The sequence below is a fragment of the Diabrotica undecimpunctata genome, chromosome 7, assembly GCF_040954645.1.
Source record: "Diabrotica undecimpunctata isolate CICGRU chromosome 7, icDiaUnde3, whole genome shotgun sequence".
In the NCBI taxonomy this organism is placed as follows: Eukaryota; Metazoa; Arthropoda; class Insecta; order Coleoptera; family Chrysomelidae; genus Diabrotica; species Diabrotica undecimpunctata.
In genome coordinates, this window is record NC_092809.1 from 58348439 (window position 1) to 58375488 (window position 27050).

General features: G+C 32.9%; 1 protein-coding gene across 4 annotated transcripts in view; it reads right to left on the bottom strand.

Moving 5' to 3' along the window:
• Positions 1–15128: 15128 nt before the first annotated feature.
• Positions 15129–27050, bottom strand: part of LOC140445383 (protein DOP1 homolog) — a 216205-nt gene continuing 204283 nt past the window's right edge. For 2 of the 4 annotated variants that reach the window (XM_072537366.1, XM_072537365.1), the window contains 2 exons: positions 20606–20737; positions 15129–15688 (listed from right to left, as the gene is read on the bottom strand). In XM_072537366.1, coding sequence (XP_072393467.1) covers positions 15310–15688; positions 20606–20737 — 511 coding nt within the window. In that variant the 3' untranslated portion in view covers positions 15129–15309. Of the gene's footprint in view, positions 15689–20605; positions 20774–27050 lie in introns of all 4 variants that reach the window. The other 2 variants (XM_072537364.1, XM_072537363.1) reach the window with 1 other exon arrangement.

Sequence of the window (27050 nt, forward strand, 5' to 3'; positions counted from 1 at the left end):
CAGTATAGCTACGTGATTTTCTACGCACACCTTCTACAGAGGGAATAGAACTACTCACTTGCCTCCAAGCGTTAAAGAAGTGTATATGTGTTCGATTAAAAACAATGTTCTTTCTTGTTCATGTAAATCTCTGAAATTTTCGTTTATATTTAGTATGTTAAATTGATTTTATGTAATTACTTTCAATAGTAATAAAGTTGCATTTTTGAAGTGCCAAAATATGTTTTGTGAACTAGTTAAGTGGAAATTTACAGATGTTTAGAATAGCTTGGGGCTTACAAAACTTCTAGAATATAAGAAGCAGTTCACTTGCCATTACCCTTTTTTGATTGCAAAATATAGATAAAGGTTACAACCCAGTGTTTATAAAATATTAGAACAAAAACTTTTACTTCACCCCGATAAAATTGTAGAATCACAATAATCAACTTCTACCATCCGTAAAAGATAGACCAGAATATATAACATCTTAGAGATAAGGCAGAAGGTATTCCGAGATTAGAATACAAAAAAATTATGGTTGAGTTCAACGAAAGTACAAGCTGATTATAGCCGCAAATGTCAAACATGGAACAAAAAAGTTCGGTTTAGCAGTGTTGGCATGTTTTATAATGTATATGCTGTATGCTTCAAATATAAAGAGATAAAGCTTTAGAAAAGTACATTTTGATTATATTATGTTATGAATTCTGCAATTTTTGATTTATATAAAACAAGAATGAATATATATTTGTTTTAGGTAACCAGATGCTTAAAGTGGTTTAAGGAGAGAACTATAAGTGGCGGTGTATATTCAGTACTTTAGAGAAATAAAAGATAGCTCTACAGCAAAGTCACCACGGAAACATTGAAAGCTGATCCGCAGGTAACCTGAATAGCAAACACAGTTTATGGAGTAACTAGAAGCTTTGGAGTATCTTAACTATCTTGGAGAAATTAAAAATAGCTCTATAGCAGACGAAGTGACGACGGAAATAATGAAAGATGATTAGGGTGTATCCTAAAGTTCAGACACAATGTGTGAAGGAATTATAAGCATCGGAGTATTTTCATTGCCTTGCATAAATTAATAATCTATAGCAGACGAAGTGACCGCGGAAACATTGCTAGCTGATCCGGAGATATCCCGAAGCTCAATCACAGTTTTATAGACGAATAAAATTTTAAACACAGTTTTAAGGAAGAAATAAAAGAACAGGAATACGGTCGATACTTTTGTAGAATTAAAGATGGTTTTATGGCAGACACGTGACCGCAAAAGCATTAAAAGCTGATCTGAAAATATCTTCAAGGTCTTTTTGAAACAAGCTTGGAATAGTAAATGTCTACCAGTAGATTAGCATAAAGGAATTCGGATAAATTTCCTATAAAGGGAAGATTTTACCAAATTAACTGTTGGAAGGGTATAACATTACTTTTCGTGTCCAAAGACCTCGACAATGATCAAGGACGACATTACTGATCATGTTGATAGACAGCTACGACAAGAAGAGCAGGCATATCTTATACAGAGCAGATCAAACCCTGAGAATAGTTTTTAACCAAGAGTTGTTCATAGATTTCAAGAATGATTTTGGTTCGGTTGAGATAAATAAATTGTGAAGAGCGGTGAGAGAGTTTAACTTCCTAATATTTAGTAAGGAAACTGGTACCAATAGATGTAGAATAAGTTTTGCATTTTCTGAGAGCTATTATGAAGTAGAATTAATATTTGATAAGGTATTTTAAAAACGATTACCAAAACATGCTATATTCGTATCAGAGAGAGTACTTATAAATCATTGATTTGTATAAAGTATTTACATAATTTAAATCTTTTTTGAAAAAAATAAAAATCAGTTGTCTATAAAGATTATTTAATTAAAATTATTTTTTAAAGATACCTCACTCTTTTAGTTTGAAAAGAGTTGCTGGTATCTAAAATTGTATTTTAGCGGATCTGCTTCACATATGACTAAATTATTAGAAATTTTGGTATTTTGAAGTACATATATTATCTTTTAGTTTTATTCTTATAAGATTTGGTCGCCAGTTTAGAAAACCACTAAAAGACTAGATGGTTTTGACTTATCACTTTCTTCTTCTTCAAATTTACATTCAAATCACTTTAATATCAGGACTGTAATGAAGGTACAAATGTCCACTATGAGTGAAAGTCGTCCACTTCGTCTTTGTTAAAAGCTCTAATCCATGTATGTTGCCGTTTTCCGCCTTTAACACTATAAAACGAATCAGAACATCTATCTTTATAAGCGATATCTGTAATCCAAACAGTCCAATGTTTCTGTAATGGTGTCATCTTTTCTTCTTGATAGCGTTCTTTTAAATGCAACGAATAACACAAAATGAGCAGCAATACGTTAAAAACCGAATAAAATATTAACTTAACTTCAAGAGTCAACAGATTAAGTTAAGTTAGGTTACAAAGTATCTTGCTTCCCGTAGATTGAAAATGGAAGGAGGTGGAAGTCCAGACATGCTGCATATTACTTGGAGTAAAAGAATAGAAAATTAATAAAGAACAGTACATACAAAAATTAAATTAACTGCCAAAAAAAAAAATAACCATATAAAATATCTGTCAATTTTTTGTCTCTCAATGGAGTTGAAAATCGTGGTCATACAATAAAAAAATGGAGATGGATTCAGAATACTCGCAGTAGTAAAGAATGACAATTAAAAGGGTTACGTAGAATAACAACTAGATTAATAAATAAAAATAATAATTGATAACACATGACTTGAATAAATTAAAATTAATTTAACCATATTCAAAAAAGTATTAGTTAATCAAGTGTAAAAAACCAATTGTTGGACATTGCTCCTCTTCTTTGTTATTACGATTTTTCTTCAATTAAAAAACAATCTATAAAAATATCACACATCAAAGCATTAAAAAAAAACAACCAAAGCGTGTAAGACTCCGGAAAACTAACGTAATTGTGGTATAGTATTTTTCATATAAAAATACGTGCACGTCACAATTTATATAAAGTGACGTCACTTATATTTAAAATTTCCAGAACGTCAACGTTAGAGTTCAAATTTTCCTAACACAGCTAATAATACGAAATCCATACGGAACTGCTCGATCTTTCATAGGCGTCAACATGGTATAATAATCAGAAAAATGTAATCATCATTATATTGGGAATTTTAGAATTATATTAATTAAATAACCAAAAACATTTTTGTTATTATTAATAATATAAATTTTATGAAATAACTCTTTAAGTCTAATATTCCACAAAGTAATAATTTTAATTAAATATATTAGACAATTGTACGCAACTGGTACGGGAATACTTCAAATTTTTTGACAGTTCAGCCTGTGGTAAAATTGTTTAAAGTGTTGCCGCTTTTTTAGAGTAAGAATTTTGTTTATGTTTTGAATTCTTACACAATTTGATCATAATATATTATGTATCAATAAATTGTATTTATAAATACATATTAAATTTAGATTAATAGCGTTAAAAACTAATTATTGTTGTGTATTGTGATTGTGCTATGCCAAAACAACTAAATAGTCTGAAGAAAGCTGATAGGCTTTCATATAAGACAGATTATTTTGAACAAGAAATAATGGCGGGACGTTTTTATTATTAATGCTCTAAAAGTGGTAAGTTTAAAATTTAGAATATCTAATTTTGTATTAAAATGTTTTTTTATCTATTTAAGTGTGTTGCAGTAATCTTAAAACTAAGTGTATTTACTGTTAATATAATAGTTTGACAAATAGTTGACATTTTAAAAATTCCTCACTTACTAACTATTCTGATGTTTTGGCAACGCTGTGGGGTTCTGACGTCGTAAATCTTGAATGACGTGCAAGCATTTTTATATGAAAAATACTATAGTACATTGTTTTAGGGGGTTATAAACTGTGGTCTAGAATTATTTTTGATAATGTTTCGCTGCAACCTCGACAGGCATTACCAATAGCGATGCGACAAAGGAAATAATTGTCTACTAATCTGGCGGTCGGTCCATAGCGGTACTAGAATTTTTGGTGCGTCTGGAGATGGCTTTTACATTTCGTAGCGCTGAAATCCACATTCTGTGCAGATTCAAACTCTCTTCTTTACGACTTTAATCCAAGAGGACACTCAGAAGATTATAAATAGCGTAGATATGCGAGAATATCGTATGTGGACCATGTCACCAACGGTGAGGTCCTACAGCGCATGAGAAAAGAAAAAAAAGTGCTTAATTTAGTGAAACAACGTAAGCTTGAGTACCTCGGGCACGAGATGCGGAACGAAGAATAATATCGAATTCTTCAACTTGTTATGCAGGCTAAAGTATTTGGCAGGAGAGGACCGGGACGCCGTCGTATCTCGTGGTTAAAAAACCTCCGACAATGGTTTGGGATGACCTCCGCGGAGCTGTTTCGCAGAGCAATCAACAAAACCATGATAGCCTGGATGATCGAAAACATCCGGACCGGATAAGGCACTGAAGAAGAAGATATGCGAGACAACGGTATACAGTGAGTCCATTGCAGCATCATGTTTGATAATGTCTACCGCACGTGAATGCTTAACATCAGGAAGAAACAATTCCCGACCAAGGACCAATAAACCCTGATAAAAAGTACCGATCCAAGTACCAGCAGCCAAATCACATACATTTTGATAAAGCTATAGATAATAAACGAAGTTATTTTAGACCGTTTATACAAGGAACTTATAAAGGTATTTTCATTTGAATGGGATTATTACCTCAAACAAGTCTCCTAACAATATACTGTTATCTTATTTGTTGTATTGTATTGCTATAATACTTGTTAGAGGTAATCCCATTCAATTATTGCATTTCTAAGAAAGCACCCTTGCAAAAATTACCTAAAATAATTTAAATTTAAGAGAACTTAAAAAAAACATCAAAAGTAGTGTAAAGTATTAGTGACTTTATTTCCGTTGAGTGGAAAATGGTATAAAATATAAACGCCAAAGGAAAAAAGAAAACGTAGTAGACCAAGAAGAAAACGATTATACAAGATGTTGAAGACAAAACAATAAAAACAAGCCATCAACAAACAGGAATGGAAGATTATCATATGGCTATAGCTCCAAATAGTCTAAAAATAGCTTGTAGCTATTTATATCTTAAAAATGCTGTTTACCATATAGTCAACAACACTTGTATATTAAAACATAATATAATAAATATAATTTTTTCTTGTAAATGTGCAAGACCATCATTTTAAAAAATCAAAATATCAGTTTTTCTTCTTGTTTGCTTAATATAAATCTATCAGCAGTATATGTTTCGGTTTATTTTCATTGTAACTTTAGTTAAAATGGCATTTTGCTTTCGGTGAAAACCGTAAACATTAAGAAAACTGTCTTAACCATTTTTAAAACAAAATAACAAACATACGGACAAACTACAGAACTTAAAATGCACTGCATTTAATACTGATTTTATATTATAAGAACAAGTTGAATAAATCTTTCTGCTCAGCAAAAAACTTTATGCAACTTGTTTCGATTTGAATATTGTACATATATACATGGATATTTAAATTGAAATAACGAAATTACAGAGAAATGCACAATTTTTAATAATGTACGGAAATTGACTTCGTTTCGTAATTCAATATAGTATTGCTAATCAAAATTGAAATTGATCATGTTTTATTCATTCTTTTAAAAAGTTCTACATTTTAGAACAAAAATAAGCATGTTTAAGTTAAATAAACCTGCACGCATTTATTATTTTATCGTCTTATTCATCCATTTGAAGACATTATTTGTGTTATGTAGTTTGATTATATATTTAGACAGATAATTATGGTGAGGTAATATTGGCACATGGATCAATGATTTTGAAGCTAATAAAAAAGAAACAAGAATATTTATGAGAGTTATACTATGATTGAGTTGGCATTAGTAAATCATACACAAAAGGCGCATCGATGAAAATTTCAAATGACTAAAAATGTACTTGTAAGTAAATAAATTCTCTGCTATGACAGAACCTGGTTCCTCGAAGATAAAAGAGAAAGATGGTCGGGATGATAGGTGGTGGCAGGGAATTGCATTGCTCCAGAGGCGCCACAAATAAAATAAATGTGGTATGGGGATAACCCGTACTCATACCCCCTCCACATTGTCAAAGTGTCATGTCTGCCGACGAGTCCTACTATGCTGCAGTATACATTGTATTACATAGAAAAGTTCAGTCTTTCTCTCAAGAATGTCGTTTTCTAATGAAATAGTACATAATAATCAGTGAAAAATCAACTTTATATGAAATTTAAACATTTTAAATGTGCTCTTATTGGATGCAACAGTAAAAGTCGTAAAAATAAAAACCTTATATTTCACTGTTTACCTGCTCCAATAAAGGTTTCAGTGGTTTTAACTGATTATTTTGATAATGAAAAGACAGTTGATCAAGTAAAAGGCTGGAAAACTCTTTAAATTTAAAACATATTTATCCTAACACAAGAGTTTATTAGTACTTAATAACAGATTTACAAAATCCATTTTTCAAAATATAAACGCAAACATAAAGCTAAAAGTTTAATTTGGATTAATTGAAAGAACTTCATGAATTAAGATAACCGTCAATAACGTTGTAATTTTCTGCTGTAGCTTGGCCGGTTTACGCTTAACAACTCAGGACAGGATACTAATAGCGTTTATTATTACTATAATTAAAACTAACTGTCTAGCTTTGTGTTTGCTTTATTTGTTTGTTTATATTTTGCAAAAATGGATTTTGTAAATCTGTTATTACTTAATTTATTATAGCCTCTGTTATTGCAGCCTTTTAATTGATCAACTGTCTTTTTATTATCAAAATAATCAGTAAAAACTCTGAACCGTTTTTTGGAGCAGGTACACAATGGAATGCAATGGCCTTTATTTATACGACTTTTGCTATTGCATCAAATTACAGCAAATTTCAAAAATTTAAATTTTTTAGCAAGTTGATTTTTTTCATTATTACTATGTACTATTTCACTGGAAAACGACATTTTTGACAAAAAATAGAAATTTGCTATATAATACAATGTAAACGGCAGCAGAATAGGACTCGACGACAGAAATGACACTTTGGCAATATGGAGGGGGAAGGAGTACAGGTTATCCCAATATTTTGTAAGATATTTGATTTTGATTACATTCGGCGATTAAGGGAAGTAATTTCAGTTCACAAAGTTGCATAACATGCTTGTATGATATGTCATAATCCCTTTTAACAATACAGTAATATCACACTATGAGTCCCGGGGCCATATAGAGGCGCCACTATTAAAATACAAAAATAATTTAGAAAGTACCAACTTTCAAACTTTTTTATCAAAATTTAAATCAAAACGGATCGTTCATTTACAAGCTGGGTGATTTAAGTGACGCTACTTTTTAATTTTCAAAACGACAGTAAAATCGAAATTTCGTGTGTACTTTTCAAACAAAGCAATGGTTTGTGGCAAATGGGTTTGTAAATTTTCAAATGATGCTGGACACTCTGGTTATCGAAATTCAGCAGTTGTGATAGAAAATAAAGTATGCCGCGTGTGGTAGTAGAGGCTTCGAAGAAATCAGAAGGCACTGCATTCACCATCTTGCACGAACATATCAACAAAAAAGCTATGTTGAAAGTGGGGGGTTTTAAGTGGGAGTTGAAAGTAATTGCTCTCAGTTGCTAAAAAATAACAACGTTTGACGATCCAGAACGTCTTGTGCAACTATTTCAAGGCAATAAATAAAAGTGTTTTCATCGGCATGTGAGAATGGATGAAATAAGTATCCACCATTTAACTCCGAAGTCCAATCGGCAACTAATTGAGCGCACAGAAGAAAGTGAAAGCCATTCAAAGCAACCAAACACAAACATCAGTTGTTAGAATTTTGACTTCCGTATTTTGGAATACGCAAGGTATTTTGTTTTCACCCATTTTACAACATTAAAATGTGAAAACCTTGAATTATCTTGTGTGTCTGTCCGTCCGTAAATAAAACTCCTCCGATATTAGAACAGATAGAATCACAAATGAGGTGTCGAATGAAAGCTTATAACCAAATGATGGTATTAAATGTGAGAAATTTAAACGTAGACTTGAGGTTCCAGAGTTGCAACCGAAAGTACTATTCTAAAATCGCCGAAATAGTACAAGCAATATATGATTCTACGTGCCTTAGCAATACGAGACCAGATATATACTTCCCGCTTTTATATCACTTTCGGTTAAAAAGTTGAAACCGGAAGAGTCGCAGAAATAGTACATATTATGATATTTGAATCGACGCGTATTGAAAAGTCCAGCTCGAATATTTAGTTCAGGTTTTTACGTCATTTCCGGTTAAAAAATTATGACCGGAAGTTTGGGTAAAAATGACTCAAAATTAATAAACGAAGAATTCAAATATCGACTTCCTGTCACTTTAGGTGAAAACTTAGGACTTACAAAGTCCAATTGCTTTTTCTTCATCGATAAAAGGAAAAAATAGCCACAAACAAAAACAAAATGACCGAGCTTCCACCAATATACTGCAGATTTTCAATTTGCTCGCAATAATGACGAAAGTATACGAACTGCACTTTAAATTGTATCCACCTCCTACGTATTTGAAGATTTAGCCTCCAGGTCCAGCTGAACTCTTGATAATGCTTCAAGAAAAGAGATTTGATTAAATGGCGGGGTTATTACAGAAACAAAGGCGTATTTTCAGGCGAAAGACAAATAGTTCTACAAAAAAAGCATGGTATTGTTAGAGAATCGTTGGAATTAGTATATCATCCTAGAATCAGAGTATGCTGATAAATAAGAATTCATGCGCGAAGCATTAATATCATCTCTATGTCCAGAAAAACAAAATTAAATAAAGACAACAACATCTAATATTTTTCACATATACAGGACTAAAATGGCTTGTTCAGTTTGAATATAAAATTAACAATTTTGGAAAAATTCAATACATTGCAAAATTATTTATTTATAAAGTAAATAAATTATTAGAAATTAAAAATTAGAATTATTATTACCAATTAGATTGAAAGATTTGCTCAGTAACATACAAAATGACATGATTTAAAAAGAAGTACTAAAAGCTGATGAATATATATTACTGCATTTTCAAGACAATATGCCTGAGAGATAATACGAATTAGCTAAAAATTTGACTTAACAACTTTTTATCATAATTTAAAACTATTTTTCATATCACGAAGAATTCATTCGGCAGAATGTTAAATGTTTGTGGATCTATCACACCTTTAACACCTTCAGCTTTTTTACTAGAGCCAAAGTCTTAATGAATTCACATGGTAAAGAGATTTCTCTCTTGTTATAGCAAACTAACAAACAAATAACGAAACGCACTCAATTCCATCTGCAAGTGAACATGTTGGCATAATCACAATATACATTTAGGACGTTTTGTAAACAGAAATGATACTGTCAAATTAGTACAATATTTGATGATTGTGAAATTTGAACTATCGTGGGCAAGAGATGTTTGTATTTTTATTTTATTACATATATACAGAAATTTTTTTATTTCCTGGATTTGTCGGTCTGTTGTAAATAAAACTACTTAAATATTGCTTAAACGTTTCGGCAAATTTGCCATTTTCAATAAGCATTTTATTTTATATTATAAACATTACATTATACACTTACATTTCATATTTACACTTTTTAAAAGTTTAACATGGATAAGTGTATAATGCAATGTTTATAATACAAAATAAAGGGCTTATTGAAAATGGCAAATTTGCCGAAACGTTTAAGCAATATTTAAGTAGTTTTATTTAGTTTCTATTTAACTATTCACGGTCAGGAAATAACAAACTAACTATATATATATATATATATATATATATATATATATATATATATATATATATATATATATATATATATATATATAAGCAATCCAAGATTGTGATATAACGTCTAAAAACTAAGAGGATTTTTCTGCTAATAAATTAATTTATATATTTAAATCTCTTCTTTGAGGTGAGTATATAGGTATATCATTTCATATTTGTAGTTGATAATTTTTGTATATATCTGTCATATTCTATTTTGACTTCTTTCTGTACATAACCTACACACCACGTTTTATTTTTCAATGTATTAATTCTATAGGCAGCTAGAATCTTTAATGTAATTTAACTAATTCGTTTAATAATAATTATATAGTCCTTGCGATTTGCTATTAAATTTATTTGTTAACCTTTTATGGCAAGGAAATCATTAAAACTTATGATGTTGCAAACACAAGGTTTATTATTTTAGTTTTTTGGCCTAAATATATTTTTCTTGTTCTTCTTTATTGGGTAAAACTTCCTGAAGTCTCGTGGTGCACCACACAACTGTAGCAGCATAGCTGACACCATACAGAACTCAATAGTTTGGAACTACAACGGGTTCAATCTCCGGCATCTTCTACAACTTGCAATTTACTCATTCAGCTACAATCCAACCAACTAGAATCTTAATTTATCTTATTAACAACATGAAGCAGTAAGTATCAATTTCAAATTTGTGTAAAGTTATAGACAGGATTTGCAATTAGAATGATTAGTTCATATCTTGTTTTATTTTTCCCAGTCAAACACATATTTCAGATTTACAACTAAGATAAGACGTTCTCACACCTGAGAAACTGAGCTAGACGCAGCGAAAACAATTGGTTCCCAAAGAAAGTTGTGAGTTTTATTGTTACACATTGGCTCCCAACTCTCAGAGGGTATTTATATTGTTACAATACTACTGACGATTTGGAAACGACTCATAACGGCTTTCTAGAGCTATAAACTAGATACAACATGGAAAGCGACAAAATATAATAATATTGAGCTGTTTAACTACAGTATCCTTGTAAACACTTATTTTCGTAAGGAATGAATTGATGACCTAAAAATTGCATTTTGTGATGAGGCATCGTCAACAACTGTTTGGTGGTACTAAGAATTTAAATTTTGCTGAAATATATCTAGTGATAAATTTGGTGAAGGTCGATCGACAACATCAAAAACAGAAAAAACATCGATGCTGTAAGACATAGACATAAATTATTTAAAAGAAATTTTAATTAATTTATTTTATAACTATATGAAATAATTTATATTTATTCATATAGCAAACTAACGGTAATATTATAAAATAAATATCAGTTGAAGCAAAAACATGTTTCATGCGGGTATCAATCTTTGACATAAAAATCGAAACAGAAGGGCTCTGTCGCTTGGCCAAACATTCATCTTACAGCTGTTAATAAAAGTTTATATATGAACTGCGTTAATAATTTTATCAGCGCCTCTGTCGACCGGGTTACAAACCTTGTTTATTTACATTCCGACAACGTCTATATTCATTGATTTCACTATGTTTGACATACAATTCACGGAATTATTACTTTTTTAACTTAGCAGGCTCCAATCATTTACCAGAATATCGGCAAAACTGTCTATTGTTTAGCAGTGAAGTCATCGTCTTTTCAAAATGAATAAAGTATAATTAGAAAAACGATTTTGAAAATATATTGGCCTCAGTTCATTTTAATGTACAAAACCAATTTGACAGATTTAACTCATTTCCGTTTAAAAATGATTGAAAGTTTTAAGATTACGAAGCTTAACAATTTATACATTACAACAAATCCATCTAGTATCGATTGTACTCCACAAGAATTTCATCCGAAAGGATCTAATCTCTAAGTTGAAACAAATCCTCAATTATATTACATTTACAATATTATTTAAGCTTATAAAAATAACGGCAGGATCTTTGATACCTTTATTGTTTATAGAATACCAACAAATATTTGAATTATTTTAAAAAATCTCGGACTGTGTTACTAGTAATTTCCATATAGCGGTGATATTTAACTTATAACTCTTATTTCCTATGCTGCAATGCCTGACCGATTTCAGTGTTCAAGTAGACACTGCAAAAATTAACCGACGTCGAGTAATTTGGCAATTCATTAAGAATGGTCTAGAAATATAGATTAGCCAAAAATTAGTCTACTTTAAAATGTTGTGTTCTAAACTTACGATTACAAATTGTCAATATATGTACCAGTAATCTCCGAGAAATTATTTTTGAGAAATTTTCTTCATCGTAATACGTATTTGGTCATATGAGGACTGATCATTAAATTTCAAGACTTTTTAATTGGTGTGGCAGTCGCAACGGAGCACAGTACATTTTTGTGCTAGAGCTATTAGAATGAGTTTTACGTGAGTATTGGTGATTTTTCGATATGTCGCAAGATGCATTCCGTTTCTTTGCGCAAATTTTTATGCAAAATTAAGTAAAACTTTTAGAGATATCTTATAATGTTGCAAGAGCGGTTTGAGGTTGAATATTTGAGTCGATCACGGTGCCATGAGTGTTTTAGAGGTTTAAAGAAGACCGGAAGTCATCAATCGACAATTCATTTTTTTCGTTTGGAACAGCCATCTTTTTCGACTCGCGAAGAGCACGTTGAAAGAGAGAAGAGTCAAGGACAGTCAAATCGTAGTCTTAAAAGCATGGCAAGCAAAATTAAACGTCAAAGTCGTGCTACCTATTTATTTTTTCGATTGGAAGCGTGTGTTGTACTAATAGTCCCTTCCACGAGAGAACCCTTACAATACAGAACACAACAGGCATACAACCACTATAAACAAATCAAAAATGCAACAAATACTTTAGTTAGACAAATAAAAAGGGAACACTGGCAGAGCTTCTCAAAACGATTTGCTAAACGAGACGATAATGAACCACCAACACCAGAGGTGACGACAAACGAAGAAATACATATTGAGAAGGAAGAGGTAAAAGAAGTATTAAGGACATTAAAAAATAGAAAATTACCAGGAGAGGACAGAATACCGAACGAATTCCTAAAGTACGGAGGACCAGATCTGACCAAACAACTATTAAAACTAATCAAAAAAATAATAGAACAAAACAGAATTCCTCAAGAATGGAGATCAAGCATCCTTATACCGCTTTTCAAAAAGGGAGACAAATCGGACCCGGAAAATTACAGAGGAATTATTTATTAAACACAACACTAAAATTAACAACCAAAGTGATAGAAAATAAACTGAATGAAATGACACTAGCAGAAGAACAACAAGGTTTTAGGTCGGCAAGATCATGCACCGACGTTATATTTATAATGAGGCAAGTGCAAGAGAAATCATTAGAATAAAACAAACCGGCATATCTATGTTTCATCGACCTTAAGAAGGCATTTGATCAGGTTAAATTAAAAGACGTTATTCACTTATTGTACGCAAGAAAGATACCTCTAGGAATAATCAAAACGATCGAAAATATCTACCAAAACAACACAATACAAATAAAAGTAGAAGAAGAACTAACTGACCCTATTGAAGCTGGCAACGGTATAAGACAGGGAGATTCCCTGAGATGAAATAGTAAAAAAAGTTTTTTTTTGATTTGCTTCACCTGCAAAATTTTAATAAAAGAGCAATATTTTCCAATATTGCCAAGTCTAACTTCACCAGGAAACAAAAGCAATGAGCGGATCAAAATCGAAAGCAATAATATTTGAAAGAATGACTTGACGGTTGGCAGTTTATGTTTGAAGTATGGCGTTGAGTTTAAACATTTTGTCAGGACACATGAAAAGACGACGAATTGGCAGATGTGATCTGTCCCACCTGCCCACCTATCTCACCTGTTCTCTTACCCGTGGGGATCGAGGCTTGTTATGTCAAAGGGAAGTGGGGGGGGTATCCTCTGCTGTTATGGTATCTTGACTGTATTCCTGAAGATCGCAGTATTAATCAACATTACAATATTCATATTCTTACCGAACCTACTAGAAAAATAAGGAACAGATGATCTAAATTGTGGGATCATGCTATGGTTTCACATCCAAGACAACATGTGAAATAATTCCTTATTATCTCTTAAGAAATTTACAGTTATGTACAGTATTCTTGTGTTAGATCATGCGCCTTATTCGCCTAGTATTGCTCCCTCTATCAACTTGCTAAGGTAAACTCTGCATTAAAAGAATCAATATTTAAATATGTGGAAAAAAAAGAAGAAGGTTATCTAACATCCTCGTCCTCATCTAGTAATTGCGAGCTTGTGGCGGAGTTCATTGTGGCAACAATGAATATGTTACATATTTAGTAGGTAGAGAGAGAATTTTTACAGTTAACCGAAATAATATTCAGGACGAGGAACTGAGTGTGCGACCGTTTGTAATTATTAACCCGCCTGCTGGAAAGAACCAGTTCAGATTCTTATTTTCCTGCCGCTCCTGCCCGAACGGTATTGACACCGATTATGACACGACACTTTGTTAAGAATATCATATATCGATGACTCTAGCCACATCCGAAGACATTAAAGCTATACAAGGTTGATTATTCATACCTATCGATTACTATATCTTCTCAAATGATACCTGAAGCATAAACTTATGTTCAAACAAATAAAAATATATTTGAGGAAGAACTTGAGCTAGCTAGTTTCTCGAGATTTTTTAAAATGGTTTAGTAATATAACATAATCTGATTAATTACTTAGATATTGGAATCATGCAATCAATAATTTAAAACATTATGAAATATCTGTATAGCTGTATATAAAATAAATGTTCTCGGGATGTTAAATATCTTTAAAATTTAATTAATTTATTTTACATATATTTATCTTTTGGAATATAGCCTATTGGTTATTTAAAACAAATGTATTAATCGGCGTATTTTTGTCAATAACGGTGCATTAACTTTATATATTCGTACAACATATGCCCAAATATAAACAGGAACTCACTGAGGAGTAGTAACGTTCTATTTGTCTGTGCGTCTCCTTTAAAACAGAAGATTATTGACCCATCAATAAAACAGTAATATAATCAAAATTTTATAATACATAAAAATCAACTCTTATTTGTAAAAAATCCTAAAACAAAGTCTAGACTGGCTAGTTCTCACCTGTGAAATACTGCCCGCTCCCTCTTATAGTCGATTTTCAATTCTCAAGATTTTCATATTCGTACGACATGCGCATCCCACACCGATCATCTGTTTATATTTGGGAATCTGTTGTAAATATCGTGTAATGGACACTATCTCTTCTGGTACTCATTATAAGTTTTCCTCTTTGTTATCATTAACCAAAAGTGTCATATTTATATTTTTATTCTTTATAACTTAGTGTATATACAGTATAGAGACTCCTTTTAGTTAAAATATACACCTTAGTTAAAAATATACATTAGGAAAGTAAATACATCTCTCCCCAAATATTTTCAGCCTTTTCTCATGTATTTTCCAGTCTACGCTAATACATCAATGAAAAATATTTTATCTAGGGATTCTATCAAGAAAATCCATTTCTACAACCTTATCGATCTTTTCCAAGGCGGATTCTAAATGTTTATCGTGCTGTCTCTCACTATTATACAAATGATCCGTAGCCGAGAATTTGCTGCAATCGGTTCTGTGTCTATCTGAGCACGTTCTCAGTGTTTTGAAGAAACCGTGAAGGTCTTTCAGTTGCGTAATGCTGTTCATCGTGAGGAGTAGTTCATTCCTGTTCATCGGCAAATAATCTATGTGGGTCTCGGGGTATTTCTTGTCCATCAATTCCGCTATCCTCACAACGTGGGGTAAAAAGGGTATTTGGTTAAACTGGCTGTTAGTTTTCTTGTTCAGGTCATCTCCAACGAACGCCCAGCGGTACCTATAACAAAAATATTATCAATTTGAATCATCATTATTTTCTCTCTCCAAAAATCAAAATTTCTAATGCGGAATCGGACTAACCGAGTGAGCCCGGAGTGTAGACAAAGGGTGCAAATAGCTGTAAAAGGTAATTTAAAAACGTTGTCTATAAACCTGGAAGCCAATTCATAATAAGCCAAATAATAGATAAGAGTTATCATTGATGTAAACAAGGAACATGAAAAATTTCTCGAGACGATGAATGAAAAAACGGTCTTTAATATATTTCCCTCCTAATCTAACTTGTGCAAAGAAGTGATTTACACCGAGAAGCAAAATATAAAATCAGTGTCAATCGACAACAAAGACATAAAATTGGAGACCACACAATTTAAGGAATGTTCGAAAATACAGATAAGGTGGAAGACAAATCCATTAACTAGATGAACGGAACTTCCTCTAGGAATAATCAAAACGATCGAAAATATCTAACAAAACAACACAATAAAAGTAAAAGTAGAGGAAGAACTAACTGACCCAACTGAAGATGGCAATGGGATAAGACAGGGAGATTTCCTGAGTCCTCTATTGTTCAATCTGATCATGGATGAAATAATAAAAAAGAACTAAAAAAGGATATCAAATGGGAGAAAAACAACTTAAAATAATCTGCTAAGCAGACGACTACTCTCAATACAATACTACTCTCTTAAAGGGAAGATGATTTACAACGTATGCTGCGCCAATTTAATATAACCACCAGAAAATTTAACATGTTAAGTTTGCTCCAAAAAAGACTAAATGCATGGTTATAACAGCAAATTTACAAGATATAAATTGGAGGTGGAATGTCAGATAATAGAACAAGTTAGACATTGATATAACTATTGATGGATTTTCAATATCTAGGTGTCACACTATCTAGCTACGATTACAGAAGTGGAAGATCAAGTAAATAGAGCAAACAGAGCCGCAGATTGCCTGAATGAAATATTATACGCAGCAGAAACCCAACCTGGTACAGGGAGGACAAAAATAATATTAGAAACAGCAGAGATGAAAACAACTAGAAAAATTGATGGGAAGACACTATGGGACAGAGCTAAAAGTACATATGTATGACATATATGCAAAGTGGAGAACATCAAGGACTGGGTAAGAAATAGAAGAGTAGAACGGAACGATCATATAAGTCGAATGACAACAAATAGAGTAGTAAAAACGGCAAGAGAGGTTCCTCAATATGCAGACGATCAGTAGGACGGCCACGAAAACGATGGAACGACAACTTACTGGAGGCACATTGAAAAACTGATAGAGTTATGACTACATAAAAAGATGATGATGAAGAAAAAGAAGAACATTTAACAACCAAATCCACAAGATTATAACAAGAGTATGGAAAGAAGTGCAAATGCCTGAAGAATGAAAATGATCTTGTCGCATGATCTTAACAATAATTCCAGAGGATGCTTGCTGCACCTTCTAAGGCAGCAGAGTCATGGCATCAAGGGCAAACCACAGAATTAGAAACAGGAGACAAAAATTTAACACTAATTTTCAACAGCTTTATTTGAGAAGCGTGTTAGATACCACAAATATAACACAAGAATAACTCTTCCAAGGAGAAGTTATTATGGACGAAACAAACATGTTTTTCTCAGAAACCATCTGTTATAAACAGGTCTTTATAAGTAAAACTTTAAACACCTTAGAAGCCGCTATCTAGCAAGAAAAACAAAGGTCACCATAAACAGAAACTTAATATATACTTCAAGTTATGATATAAGGATGAGACATATAAAAATCCTCTCAACAATACTGGACCCAGTCAATGAGAATAGAACCTGGCGTGATCGAGAGGAGTGGGAGCTATACAATAAGTACAACGGAACAGCCTGCAGCAGCACCTCTAGACAGAGTAAGTAAAAGCCACCCTTCCCAACGTAGGGGAGAGGTAGGTACAGTGAGGCGGTCGGAACACTGAGACAAACTCGGTAGAACTTACTACCTTGAAGTGAAGCAAACAAGAAATCGTTGAGATTCAACAGGAAATGTTTTAGTTATCGCTGGTCATTCGAAATAAGTGCGTCGTAGTAAATATACCGTATCTACGTGGCTGGTGTTTTCACGGAAATTAAAGTTTTTTAGACAAAGTAAGATATTTTCACTAAAAAGTAAACCATTTTACAAGACAATTAAATTCAAACAAACGGTTTTTGTATACATTTTATTAGTTTTTTTTTTAATCGACTTTTATTAACGAATTTTTATGAAACAGTGAGACAACACAGCAGATGGAACAGCCAGACGCGTCTCACTATTCCTTTACTGTCTCACTGTTCCGTCATAGTTGTATAAACCAGATTATTTGCAAAATAATTTCTCTTACAGAAAGAAAATGCCAAGAAAAAATAAAACAAATCGGAAAATGGGAAGATTCTCTGAAGATCTGATGAGACAGGCTATTGAATTAGTACAAGGTGGCGCCTCTATACGACAAGCAGCACGAATGAAAGGACTATCTTTTCAAACAGTCCACAGATATGTAAAAAAACATCAACAAGACGAGAACGTCCGTTTATGTCCTAATTACAAAGTAAAACAAATTTTTACTATCGAACAGGAGAACGATTTGTGCAAATATATAATTAAATAAGGAAAAGACAGTTAAGAAGGTTAAGAAGACAGAATTTGGTTTCGAAAATTAGTCTACGATTTTATATAATTAAATGTTTTAAAATGTTTTATGGTCTATCAAGAGAAGATACCCGAAAACTGTCATATGAAGCCGCAGCCTACAATAATATAGTGGTTCCAGCAAACTGGCATACATCAAAAATTGCTTCACTTGACTGGATGAAGGGATTTCAGAAGCGTCATTCTAATAATTTATCCCCCCGGACCCCAGAAGGTTTTAGTCTTGCAAGGGCAACCGTTTTCAATAAATTTAACGTTGAAATGTTTTTCAGTAAACTTGAAACTGCCTTAAAGCGTTTCCCGGTGTTTGTAGATGGTAGTCGCATCTATAATTTAGATGAGACAGGAACCGTTACCGTTCAAAAGTCCCATAAAGTGTTTGCAGAAAGAGGTATACGACAGGTTAGTAAGACTACAAGTGGCGAACGTGGAACGCTCGTAACAACATGCTGAATTGTTGGAGCATCTGGAGCAGCTATTCCTCCTGCTATGGTATTCCCGAGAGTACATTTTAAAGATTTTATGATAAACGGGTAGCCCCCTGCAACTTTAGGACTAGCTTCAAAAACAGGTTGGATGAATACAGAGTGCTCTGTGCAAGTTGTTAAGCATTTTATTAAGCACACTGGTAGTACCAAAGAAAACCCTTCTTTATTGCTAATGGATAATTATCAAGGTCATTTATCGATTGAGGCAATCGATTTATGTAAAAATAATGGCGTTACAATCCTAACTATACCGCCACACTGTACGAATAGATTACATCCGTTGGACGTAGGCTTATTAAAACCATTTCAAACTTTCTATAATGCTGAAGTAGATGCATGGATGATGAACCATCTCGGTCAGACATTTACTATTTATAACGTAGCAGCCTGTGTGGGCACAGCATATCCACGAGCAATGACGCCAGTTAACATCACAAGCGCTTTTTAAAAAACCGAAAAATTTCCATTTGATCGGCATGTCTTCACTGAAGAAGATTTTTTGTCAAGTTTTGTGACAGACAGGCCACTTGTTGCAGTTGAAGCTGCTGCTGAAAACATAAATGAATCTCTAGATGTAGAAAATCCAGGTCCAAGTAATACTGATACCACGAAAACCTTTGTTAGCCCAACAGTTTTTAAGGGTTATCCTAAAGCTCCGACAAGAAAATCTGGGAAGGGCAACAAAAAACCCAAAGGAAAGACGATGATAGCTACGGATACCCCTGAAAAAATGGAGCTGATTAAATCTAAAGAAAAAACACCAGAAAAAAGTAACTAGGCGCGTATTAGATAGTGATTCTGATGAGCAAGTTGAAAATGAGATGGAATTACAAGATTCCAGCGGAGGAGAAGATTTTATTGGTGAGGATCCCGAAAAAATGAGTTTCGAAGATCTTTATTGCTGTCCCAATAATGGGAATTATGTGCTTGTTGAATTTAACTTTAAGCAAAAGACATACTACGTAGGCAAAGTCTTGTCTCAAATGAAAGATTTTCAGTTCTTGTTTATATGTATACCAAATATAGAGGTACAATATAAGTTTAAAGTAGCATTTAATAAAAAAGTTATTGTCATTGAAAGTTTTGCGTCTCAGTGTTCCTACCACTCCCCCATTCTATTGTTGATATAAACGGAGACTAGACGAAGAATTAGTAAGGTTGAGATAGAGATGGTGTGAGGAGAGTGACATGAGGATACCAGAAAGATCAGTGTTCACACCTGACATCAAACTCAAGGAAGAAGACCAATTGGAGGAATAAGCTTAGGAAAGTCAGAGCTCCACTTGGGTCCTAGGAAGACGCTCTTTTCTCTCAGCGGCGAGACAATATTTTCTGTCTTTATTGTCAGGCTCTCTCTTCTTGATTCGCGCATGTTACAGGTAAAATGGACTTGAGCCGTCTGTACCAAGGATTACTTAATAAACATTATTAAACCATATTTTGAATATTTAAACTGTAGCACGCACTTTAAACAGTATTTAAACTATATTACTGTTTTTCAAACCTGTTGGAATTATAATTTTAATATTTGTAAAATTATTAGGATCAGTTTGTACGAGATAATTCTCAATTTGAATATATAATGAGGCCACTGTACTGTATGTACTGTGGAAATAATATAGCATTAGGCAAAGATATTTGGAAACTGCAAATATAAAATAAAAAAATACATTAATACACTTAATTTATTGAGTAGATTAAAAGGGAATTAAGTTAAAATACTGATAATTTAATATTAATCAACTTACATTTGAAATTGTGGAAGAGTCGTAGCAGGCAGAAGGAGTGCTAAATCCAGCAGCTTAGCCGTCGCCAACTGCAACCGCAGCCAATGAGGGTGTCCTAACGCGTGGAGTCCATTGCTGCTGTTGGTTGCCCAGCTTGCATCAAGAGAAGACATTAATTTTATATGAGAGCTAAAGAGAAACGCAAAAGAAAACAAAACGTTACTAGAAAAAAGAATCAAACTAAAAGTGAAAGAATTCAAACAAAAACAAAAAATAAATAAATAAAATAGATAATAATATTAAGTTAGTTCCTAAGATTAAAATTAAGTTTGACATATACCATTATTTTATTCTATATAGGTATAAAAAACGATACCTAATACAGTTTCAAAACTGTTAAATTTTTTAATTAAATAAAAGCAAATTTCATAATATGGCATTCTTTGTACTTTTCTTTAAAGGTCACTAAATGAAGTACATAGAGTATTTTCACTAAACTATCCAAAAACACTTACTACACTATCTATAACTTATGTGCAGTTTATTACTTTAATAACAGTATAAAATGATGTGCAAAGAATATAAACACAGAAATATTAACACCTCGTCTAATTTGCCACCGTGATAACCGTATTTCAACCTTTTGGTGTCATCATATATGCCTTGCAGAAGAAGACGGAATGAGAAACATCGGTATTCATGTATTGATAATTAATACATAACCTTTCAGTAAGTAAATGTAAATCTTCCCGATAATTTTTCTGTAGCTTAGATGTATTCAAGACAGTATATGTCAAAGGAGTGCAATTTGTCAGTCTTCGTATTTAAAAGAGTAAACACCAGCATACTATGACAATTTCAACCTCGGATGATATTATCAGACATGCCAAGATGTGCACAAACTCAAATACGAAGACCAACAAGACGTCTCTAGAAATTTTCCCACCTACGAGGTTAGCGTACCAAGTTAAGCCATCTATTCTGATAATCATGAACGAAAACTATTTTTCTGTCCTTAACGCTAAACGAAATTTGAGTAATTCAACGTCAACTATGCAAATTTGTTCAGGAGACCACTTTCGATGTATTCTATACTATAAAATATTATGATATGCCAAATGTCAGCCTTCTATAGAGCGTTGTACTTTAAAAAAATAACATTGCGGAGATAGGGCCATGTATTTCTTATGGACGATAGAAGCGTGGCGATGCCACGACGAACACAAGCACGATTCAGGGTTGTATTATTTGTATTTTCGTTTCCACAGACATGAATTAAAATTAATGCTTTCTAACGTAATTGACCTAAAGTGTCCATTCGAAACAAGAAAAGAAAAGTAGGGAAAATCATTTTAATTAAATAAATAGTATTTACAAAAGATAATTTTATTTTATATTATTTTAATTATAGTAACGACAGTTTATTTGTTTTTCGGTGAGAATACCATATGCCATGAATCATGGAAATCAGTAGAAAATATTGTTTATCTAAATCATGCATTTTGCCGACTATTAAAGATAAGCATTAAGCATTAAACGGACCGCTGTGTGTAGCGCGGTTGTCCAACTATCCGTTGGAATGCATATATCTAATTATTAACTGCAACTTAAAAGAATACGGTGTGCGATTTTATGTCGTTCTCTGACTACATAATGATACTAAGGCTTTGTGGTTCTTTAGTAGTTATTCTGACTTTACAGTGAAATGTTAATTGAAAATGGAAATTTAAAAATTAAGCCAAGGGAATATCTTGGACATCCGTGCAAAACAAATTGTTTTAAATGCATTTAATTATCATCTAAATTTAAGAAGTGGTGAAAGTGTTAGAAGTTTAACCGATAAAGTAAGTGCTATGACGGGAGTAAGTTTTAGCACTATTTCTAAAATACGAAAAGAAGCTGCGGAAGGAGGACTAAGGTCCATAAAAAAAAACAAGAAAACGTACCAAAAGTAAAGTGAACAGCAGAAAGTTCACTTACGATGCAGTAGTTCATACGCGGCTACGTGCCATCGTGCATAGTTTTTTCTTTAAAAATTTACCGCTGACATTGAACAAAATTTTTGCACTGGTTAAAAAAGATAAAGATTTAGCAAACATGTCACGTATAACAATATGGAGAATACTCCATGAAATGAACTTTGTTTTTTGCAAACGAGGAGTAAAGTCAATCATGATTGAACGGCCCGATATTCTAAAATGAAGGCATCAGTATTTGCGTGAGATAAAAAAATTTCGTTCTCAAATTTAGACGAAACTCGAGTGAATGTTGGACATAGTGTTTTCAAAGAATGAAAGGACCTCTCAGTGACTTCAACCAGGGATGCGTTTGTTAAGGGGTTGTCAACAGGCCTAAAACAGCCGACATAACGAGGCCCCCGATTTGTTATAGTGCATGCGGGTAGCGAATTGGGCTTTGTAAAAGGTGCTACTTTTTGGTTTTTAGCTAAAAAAACTCAGCGGACTATCATGATGAGATGAATGGTCCTATATTTGAACAAATTTTTAAGGAAAAGCTGCTTTTTAATCTTCCAGAGAAAACTGTTGTGGTGATGGACAACGCTTCGTATCATTCGAGGAGAGAAGAAGTGATTCCGACACAAGCCTTCAATAAAGATCAAATTAAGACATGGTTGCTGGAGAAAGATATCTTTTTTGAAGAATATTATTTAAAATCAGAGCTCATGGAAGTCGTAAACACATATAAAGAAAAATACAAAAATATAAAATCGACGAGATGTGCAAAGGGAAAAATGTTGCCATTCTGAGACTACTTCCATACCATTGTGAGTTAAATCAAATTGAAATGGTATGGTGCCAAGTCAAAAGACATATTGCCTCACACAACACAGAGTTTAAGACTGCCGCTATGAAACAATTAATAAGAAATGCATTTGGTATAGTAACAGTGGAAAACAGGAAATGATTCGTTCTGGAAAGGTCTTTTGCAACATAGTCATAGACAATCGAGGGCTGTAACATGTCTCGTTAGAACCACTGTCTATTCATGAGAATGTTACTTTAACAACAAAACCTTCTTAGATCCTGAATAAATGTTTAGTAAGACCTCAGTAAGAGATGTCAATCGTCATCTTTAATGGAATACGGATCTAGCACATCATTTCCTCACACTTTACACCAAATCGTCACACGTACACTATATATACGACGATAACTGCGATACCCGTTTGGACGATACCAAACCTTCCCTTCCGTTGACGTAATATACTAACCGCAGGACGAAATTTTGTGACGGTGGACAGCATAACTGTGTTTTGGTACCGGCTTATTAAACTGTTCCACAACTAACTTTAAATTCGGCTCGCCTTGAAAAGTAAATCAACACTATGAACACTTTTTTCTTCCTTGCAAGACTTATTGTCACTTCCAATCATAGACCACAACGTTCGTTACACACCCAACAATACATCATGGCGATGCAACAACATGCCGACGTACAGGTATGCGTATGCGGGATGCGCGAAAACCAATACTGTATATTTTGGCGCATACAGTACAAGGATTTCTCACAAAGCTTTAGATATTTGTAAATATAGGTGGTCTTGACCGTCAAAAATATCCAATTGGGAAGTGTGGGATATAACAAACACAGAAAAATAAATACAAACAAATACAGATCAGGAAAACTTAAGATGAGTATAACAAGACAAGTATTACGCTACTACTGTATGAAAGAAACGATATAGATTAACACATATATGAAAAAATTGTTCTTTGCATCAATTAATCTCAAAAAAGCAATTAATCTGGTATAACAAAGTAACACGTTGCAAAAGCGATCACCAGGTGGTGTCAGTGGTGACATTTTGCAAAAAATTTCAGTTACTTCCATATACTATAGTAATCGTATATTTTTTACCTTTAAAATGCCCTTTGACATAAAATATAACAATATTATAAATGATTAATAAAGTATATGCCAAACTTAACTCACTACCTCTAATATGATTAAGCTACTAGGCATGTCAATCACTAATAAGGTTTATCAACTTCAATGCATAATACCAAAACCTTTACACATAAAGCCCAAAAATTGAAAGGCTGACATTGACGCTTATGCCGGGTAGTCACATAGTAAGCTTTACGGGGATAGTCCAAGAAGTGCCCCATTTAACAGAAGAAAGAACGTAAAATTTGGAAATTGACTTTTTTTAGTTCTTCGTAATACATTTTCGTAGCGGAGTTTTGACGTTCAAAAATAGAAAATAATAGGAATCGTCACCCGTGTAAATTGTCGTTAAATTTTTTACTGAAATGTTTCAAAAAGTGCGAATAGTTGTTATTTTTTTTATTATTACATATAATCAAGGCCGATAAAGTTGCCGACAACGTTTGACGTCGTTGTTGCCGACAATTTTTCAAAACTATCGGTGATTGGCTACGCTACTACACTGTACACCAGTTTCTTTCTTTGTTTTTGTCATTTTTGTTATCTGTGATTAATAAAGTATTCTCGATTCGCCTTCTCAGGGTTCATTCATTCTTTTTTCAAGTTAATTTCTCTTTCCATGTGTCACATTTTGCCTGATTTACTCATTAAAAACGTAAAACTACGAAAAGCCGTAAATTACAAGTTTGGTTTATAGTTTGATCTATTCTATGGTGATTTAAATGTTACTCAAATAAAAGGCAGATATCTAGCACAGTTTTTTAGCAAATCTTGCCCAAGTACTTATGGTCTCAGAGCATCTTCATGAGCATGAAATAAGTCAAGAAACGTTTTTTAAGTGGCGAAAAATTAATTAACTTAACGAAATTAATTAAATTAACGAAAAAACTCGAAATTGATAGTTGATAAAAAATGCTTCCCATATCAGTGGTCAGTTGGACTTTTGGTCAATGTTTAATTTACCACAGAGTTTTGAAATGTGCAAATCACCATGATTGTGACTGCTCATTCAAGTAGTCATCTATCAGATGTCAGATGTGCAAATCAGATTTCCGTTAAGACCAGGAGCCATTCTGTCTCCTGCTGTTAGCCACAATGTAGCTTCGAAATAATTTTAAACTGTTTGTCGTTTGTCTACTGTTAGTTTTTGTGTAAATGTATTAAATGTATATAACATTCATTGACGTGCTGGATAGCCAACATTTTTGACGAAGTAAGTCTAAAACGTTATACAGATTGAACGAATTTAAAACGGAACATACAATTTAATATATGTCTGTTTGAACTGCATTTGAAATAGTGGACCAATATAAAACTTGGACAAAAATAAATCCATACCCGGTGATAGACATTGTATAAAATATCGTTCAACTATCTGTCTCCTTTAAAGGAAAGAGGAGCTTGCCTAATAGTCGGAGAGATAGAGCCGAAATTTTGAACTGATCAGTAATATGACATTTCTCTATTGGAATATATTCATTGTAACTGGGTTAAGACTTTGCCCTACAGGCGGACGCCCCTCGTGGTACAGGGGGTGACTATACAGGGATGAAGCTGTAATTTTTTTCGGAAAAATTAACGATCGATAATACGGCTGAAAATTTGCCCAGAGTAAGATCTTGGTATAACTAGACGAAATCCCAAAGGGCGGACGCGAGAGTGGATACATAAGGGGTGGCGGACAGGGATGAAATTGCAACTTTTTGGGGAAAAATTAACGATAAGTAATATGTCTGCCATTTTCATGGCTCATTATTTAGCCCCTAAAAACTCTAAATCCAAAAGAGCGGACAGCTGGGTTGGTACAGAGAGCCATAAAACGGGGTCAAATGTACCACTTGCCTGCGCATTTTAGGTCTCGGTAACAATTTTCAAACTGATTTTATTATATTTTTATACCGATTGATTTGAAAATGTGTATGCTCACTTCTGTTACTATTCTGAAAAGCGTCAAGTAGAGTTTTCCTCAAAATTTTCCAAAAAAATTTCCGTAAATGAAAATTTTCGTAATTTTTTGAGGTAAAATCTAATTTGTAGACTCTTTTCGATTTTCTGTCAGTTATACCATGAATTTTTCCAAAAATTTCCAAGGGTTTTTTCTGATAAGAAAAAAAAAATTTAGAAAAACTTTAAAAATTTCGTCATTTTTCTCACTCTCACTGATGTCATCACATCTTCGTCACTTTCACTTTCAATAATATCACTGTCATTATCTGCTTCATTTTCAATCACTACTTCTCGAACTAATTCTGGCATCTGAGATCCACTAAACCATTTGAATTTACATATATGTTTCATCTTCAAACTCCCAACCATGTTCTTCAACGATCAATTCTGTTGGTACTTTTTTATGAGCATTTGTCCAAATATTTGAAATATAATGGGTTCGCAGTAGATGTTAATGTAATTCATCTTGACATGGTGGTAAGCTTGAAACATCGAAATTTTTTAGTTTTTTTTTTAAAGGCTCGTTCATATCATGCAACTTATACTGCCGGTTAAATAGTGAAAATCTGACATCGTTTACTTTTCTTTTTGGAATTGTTCTCGTCAGTCC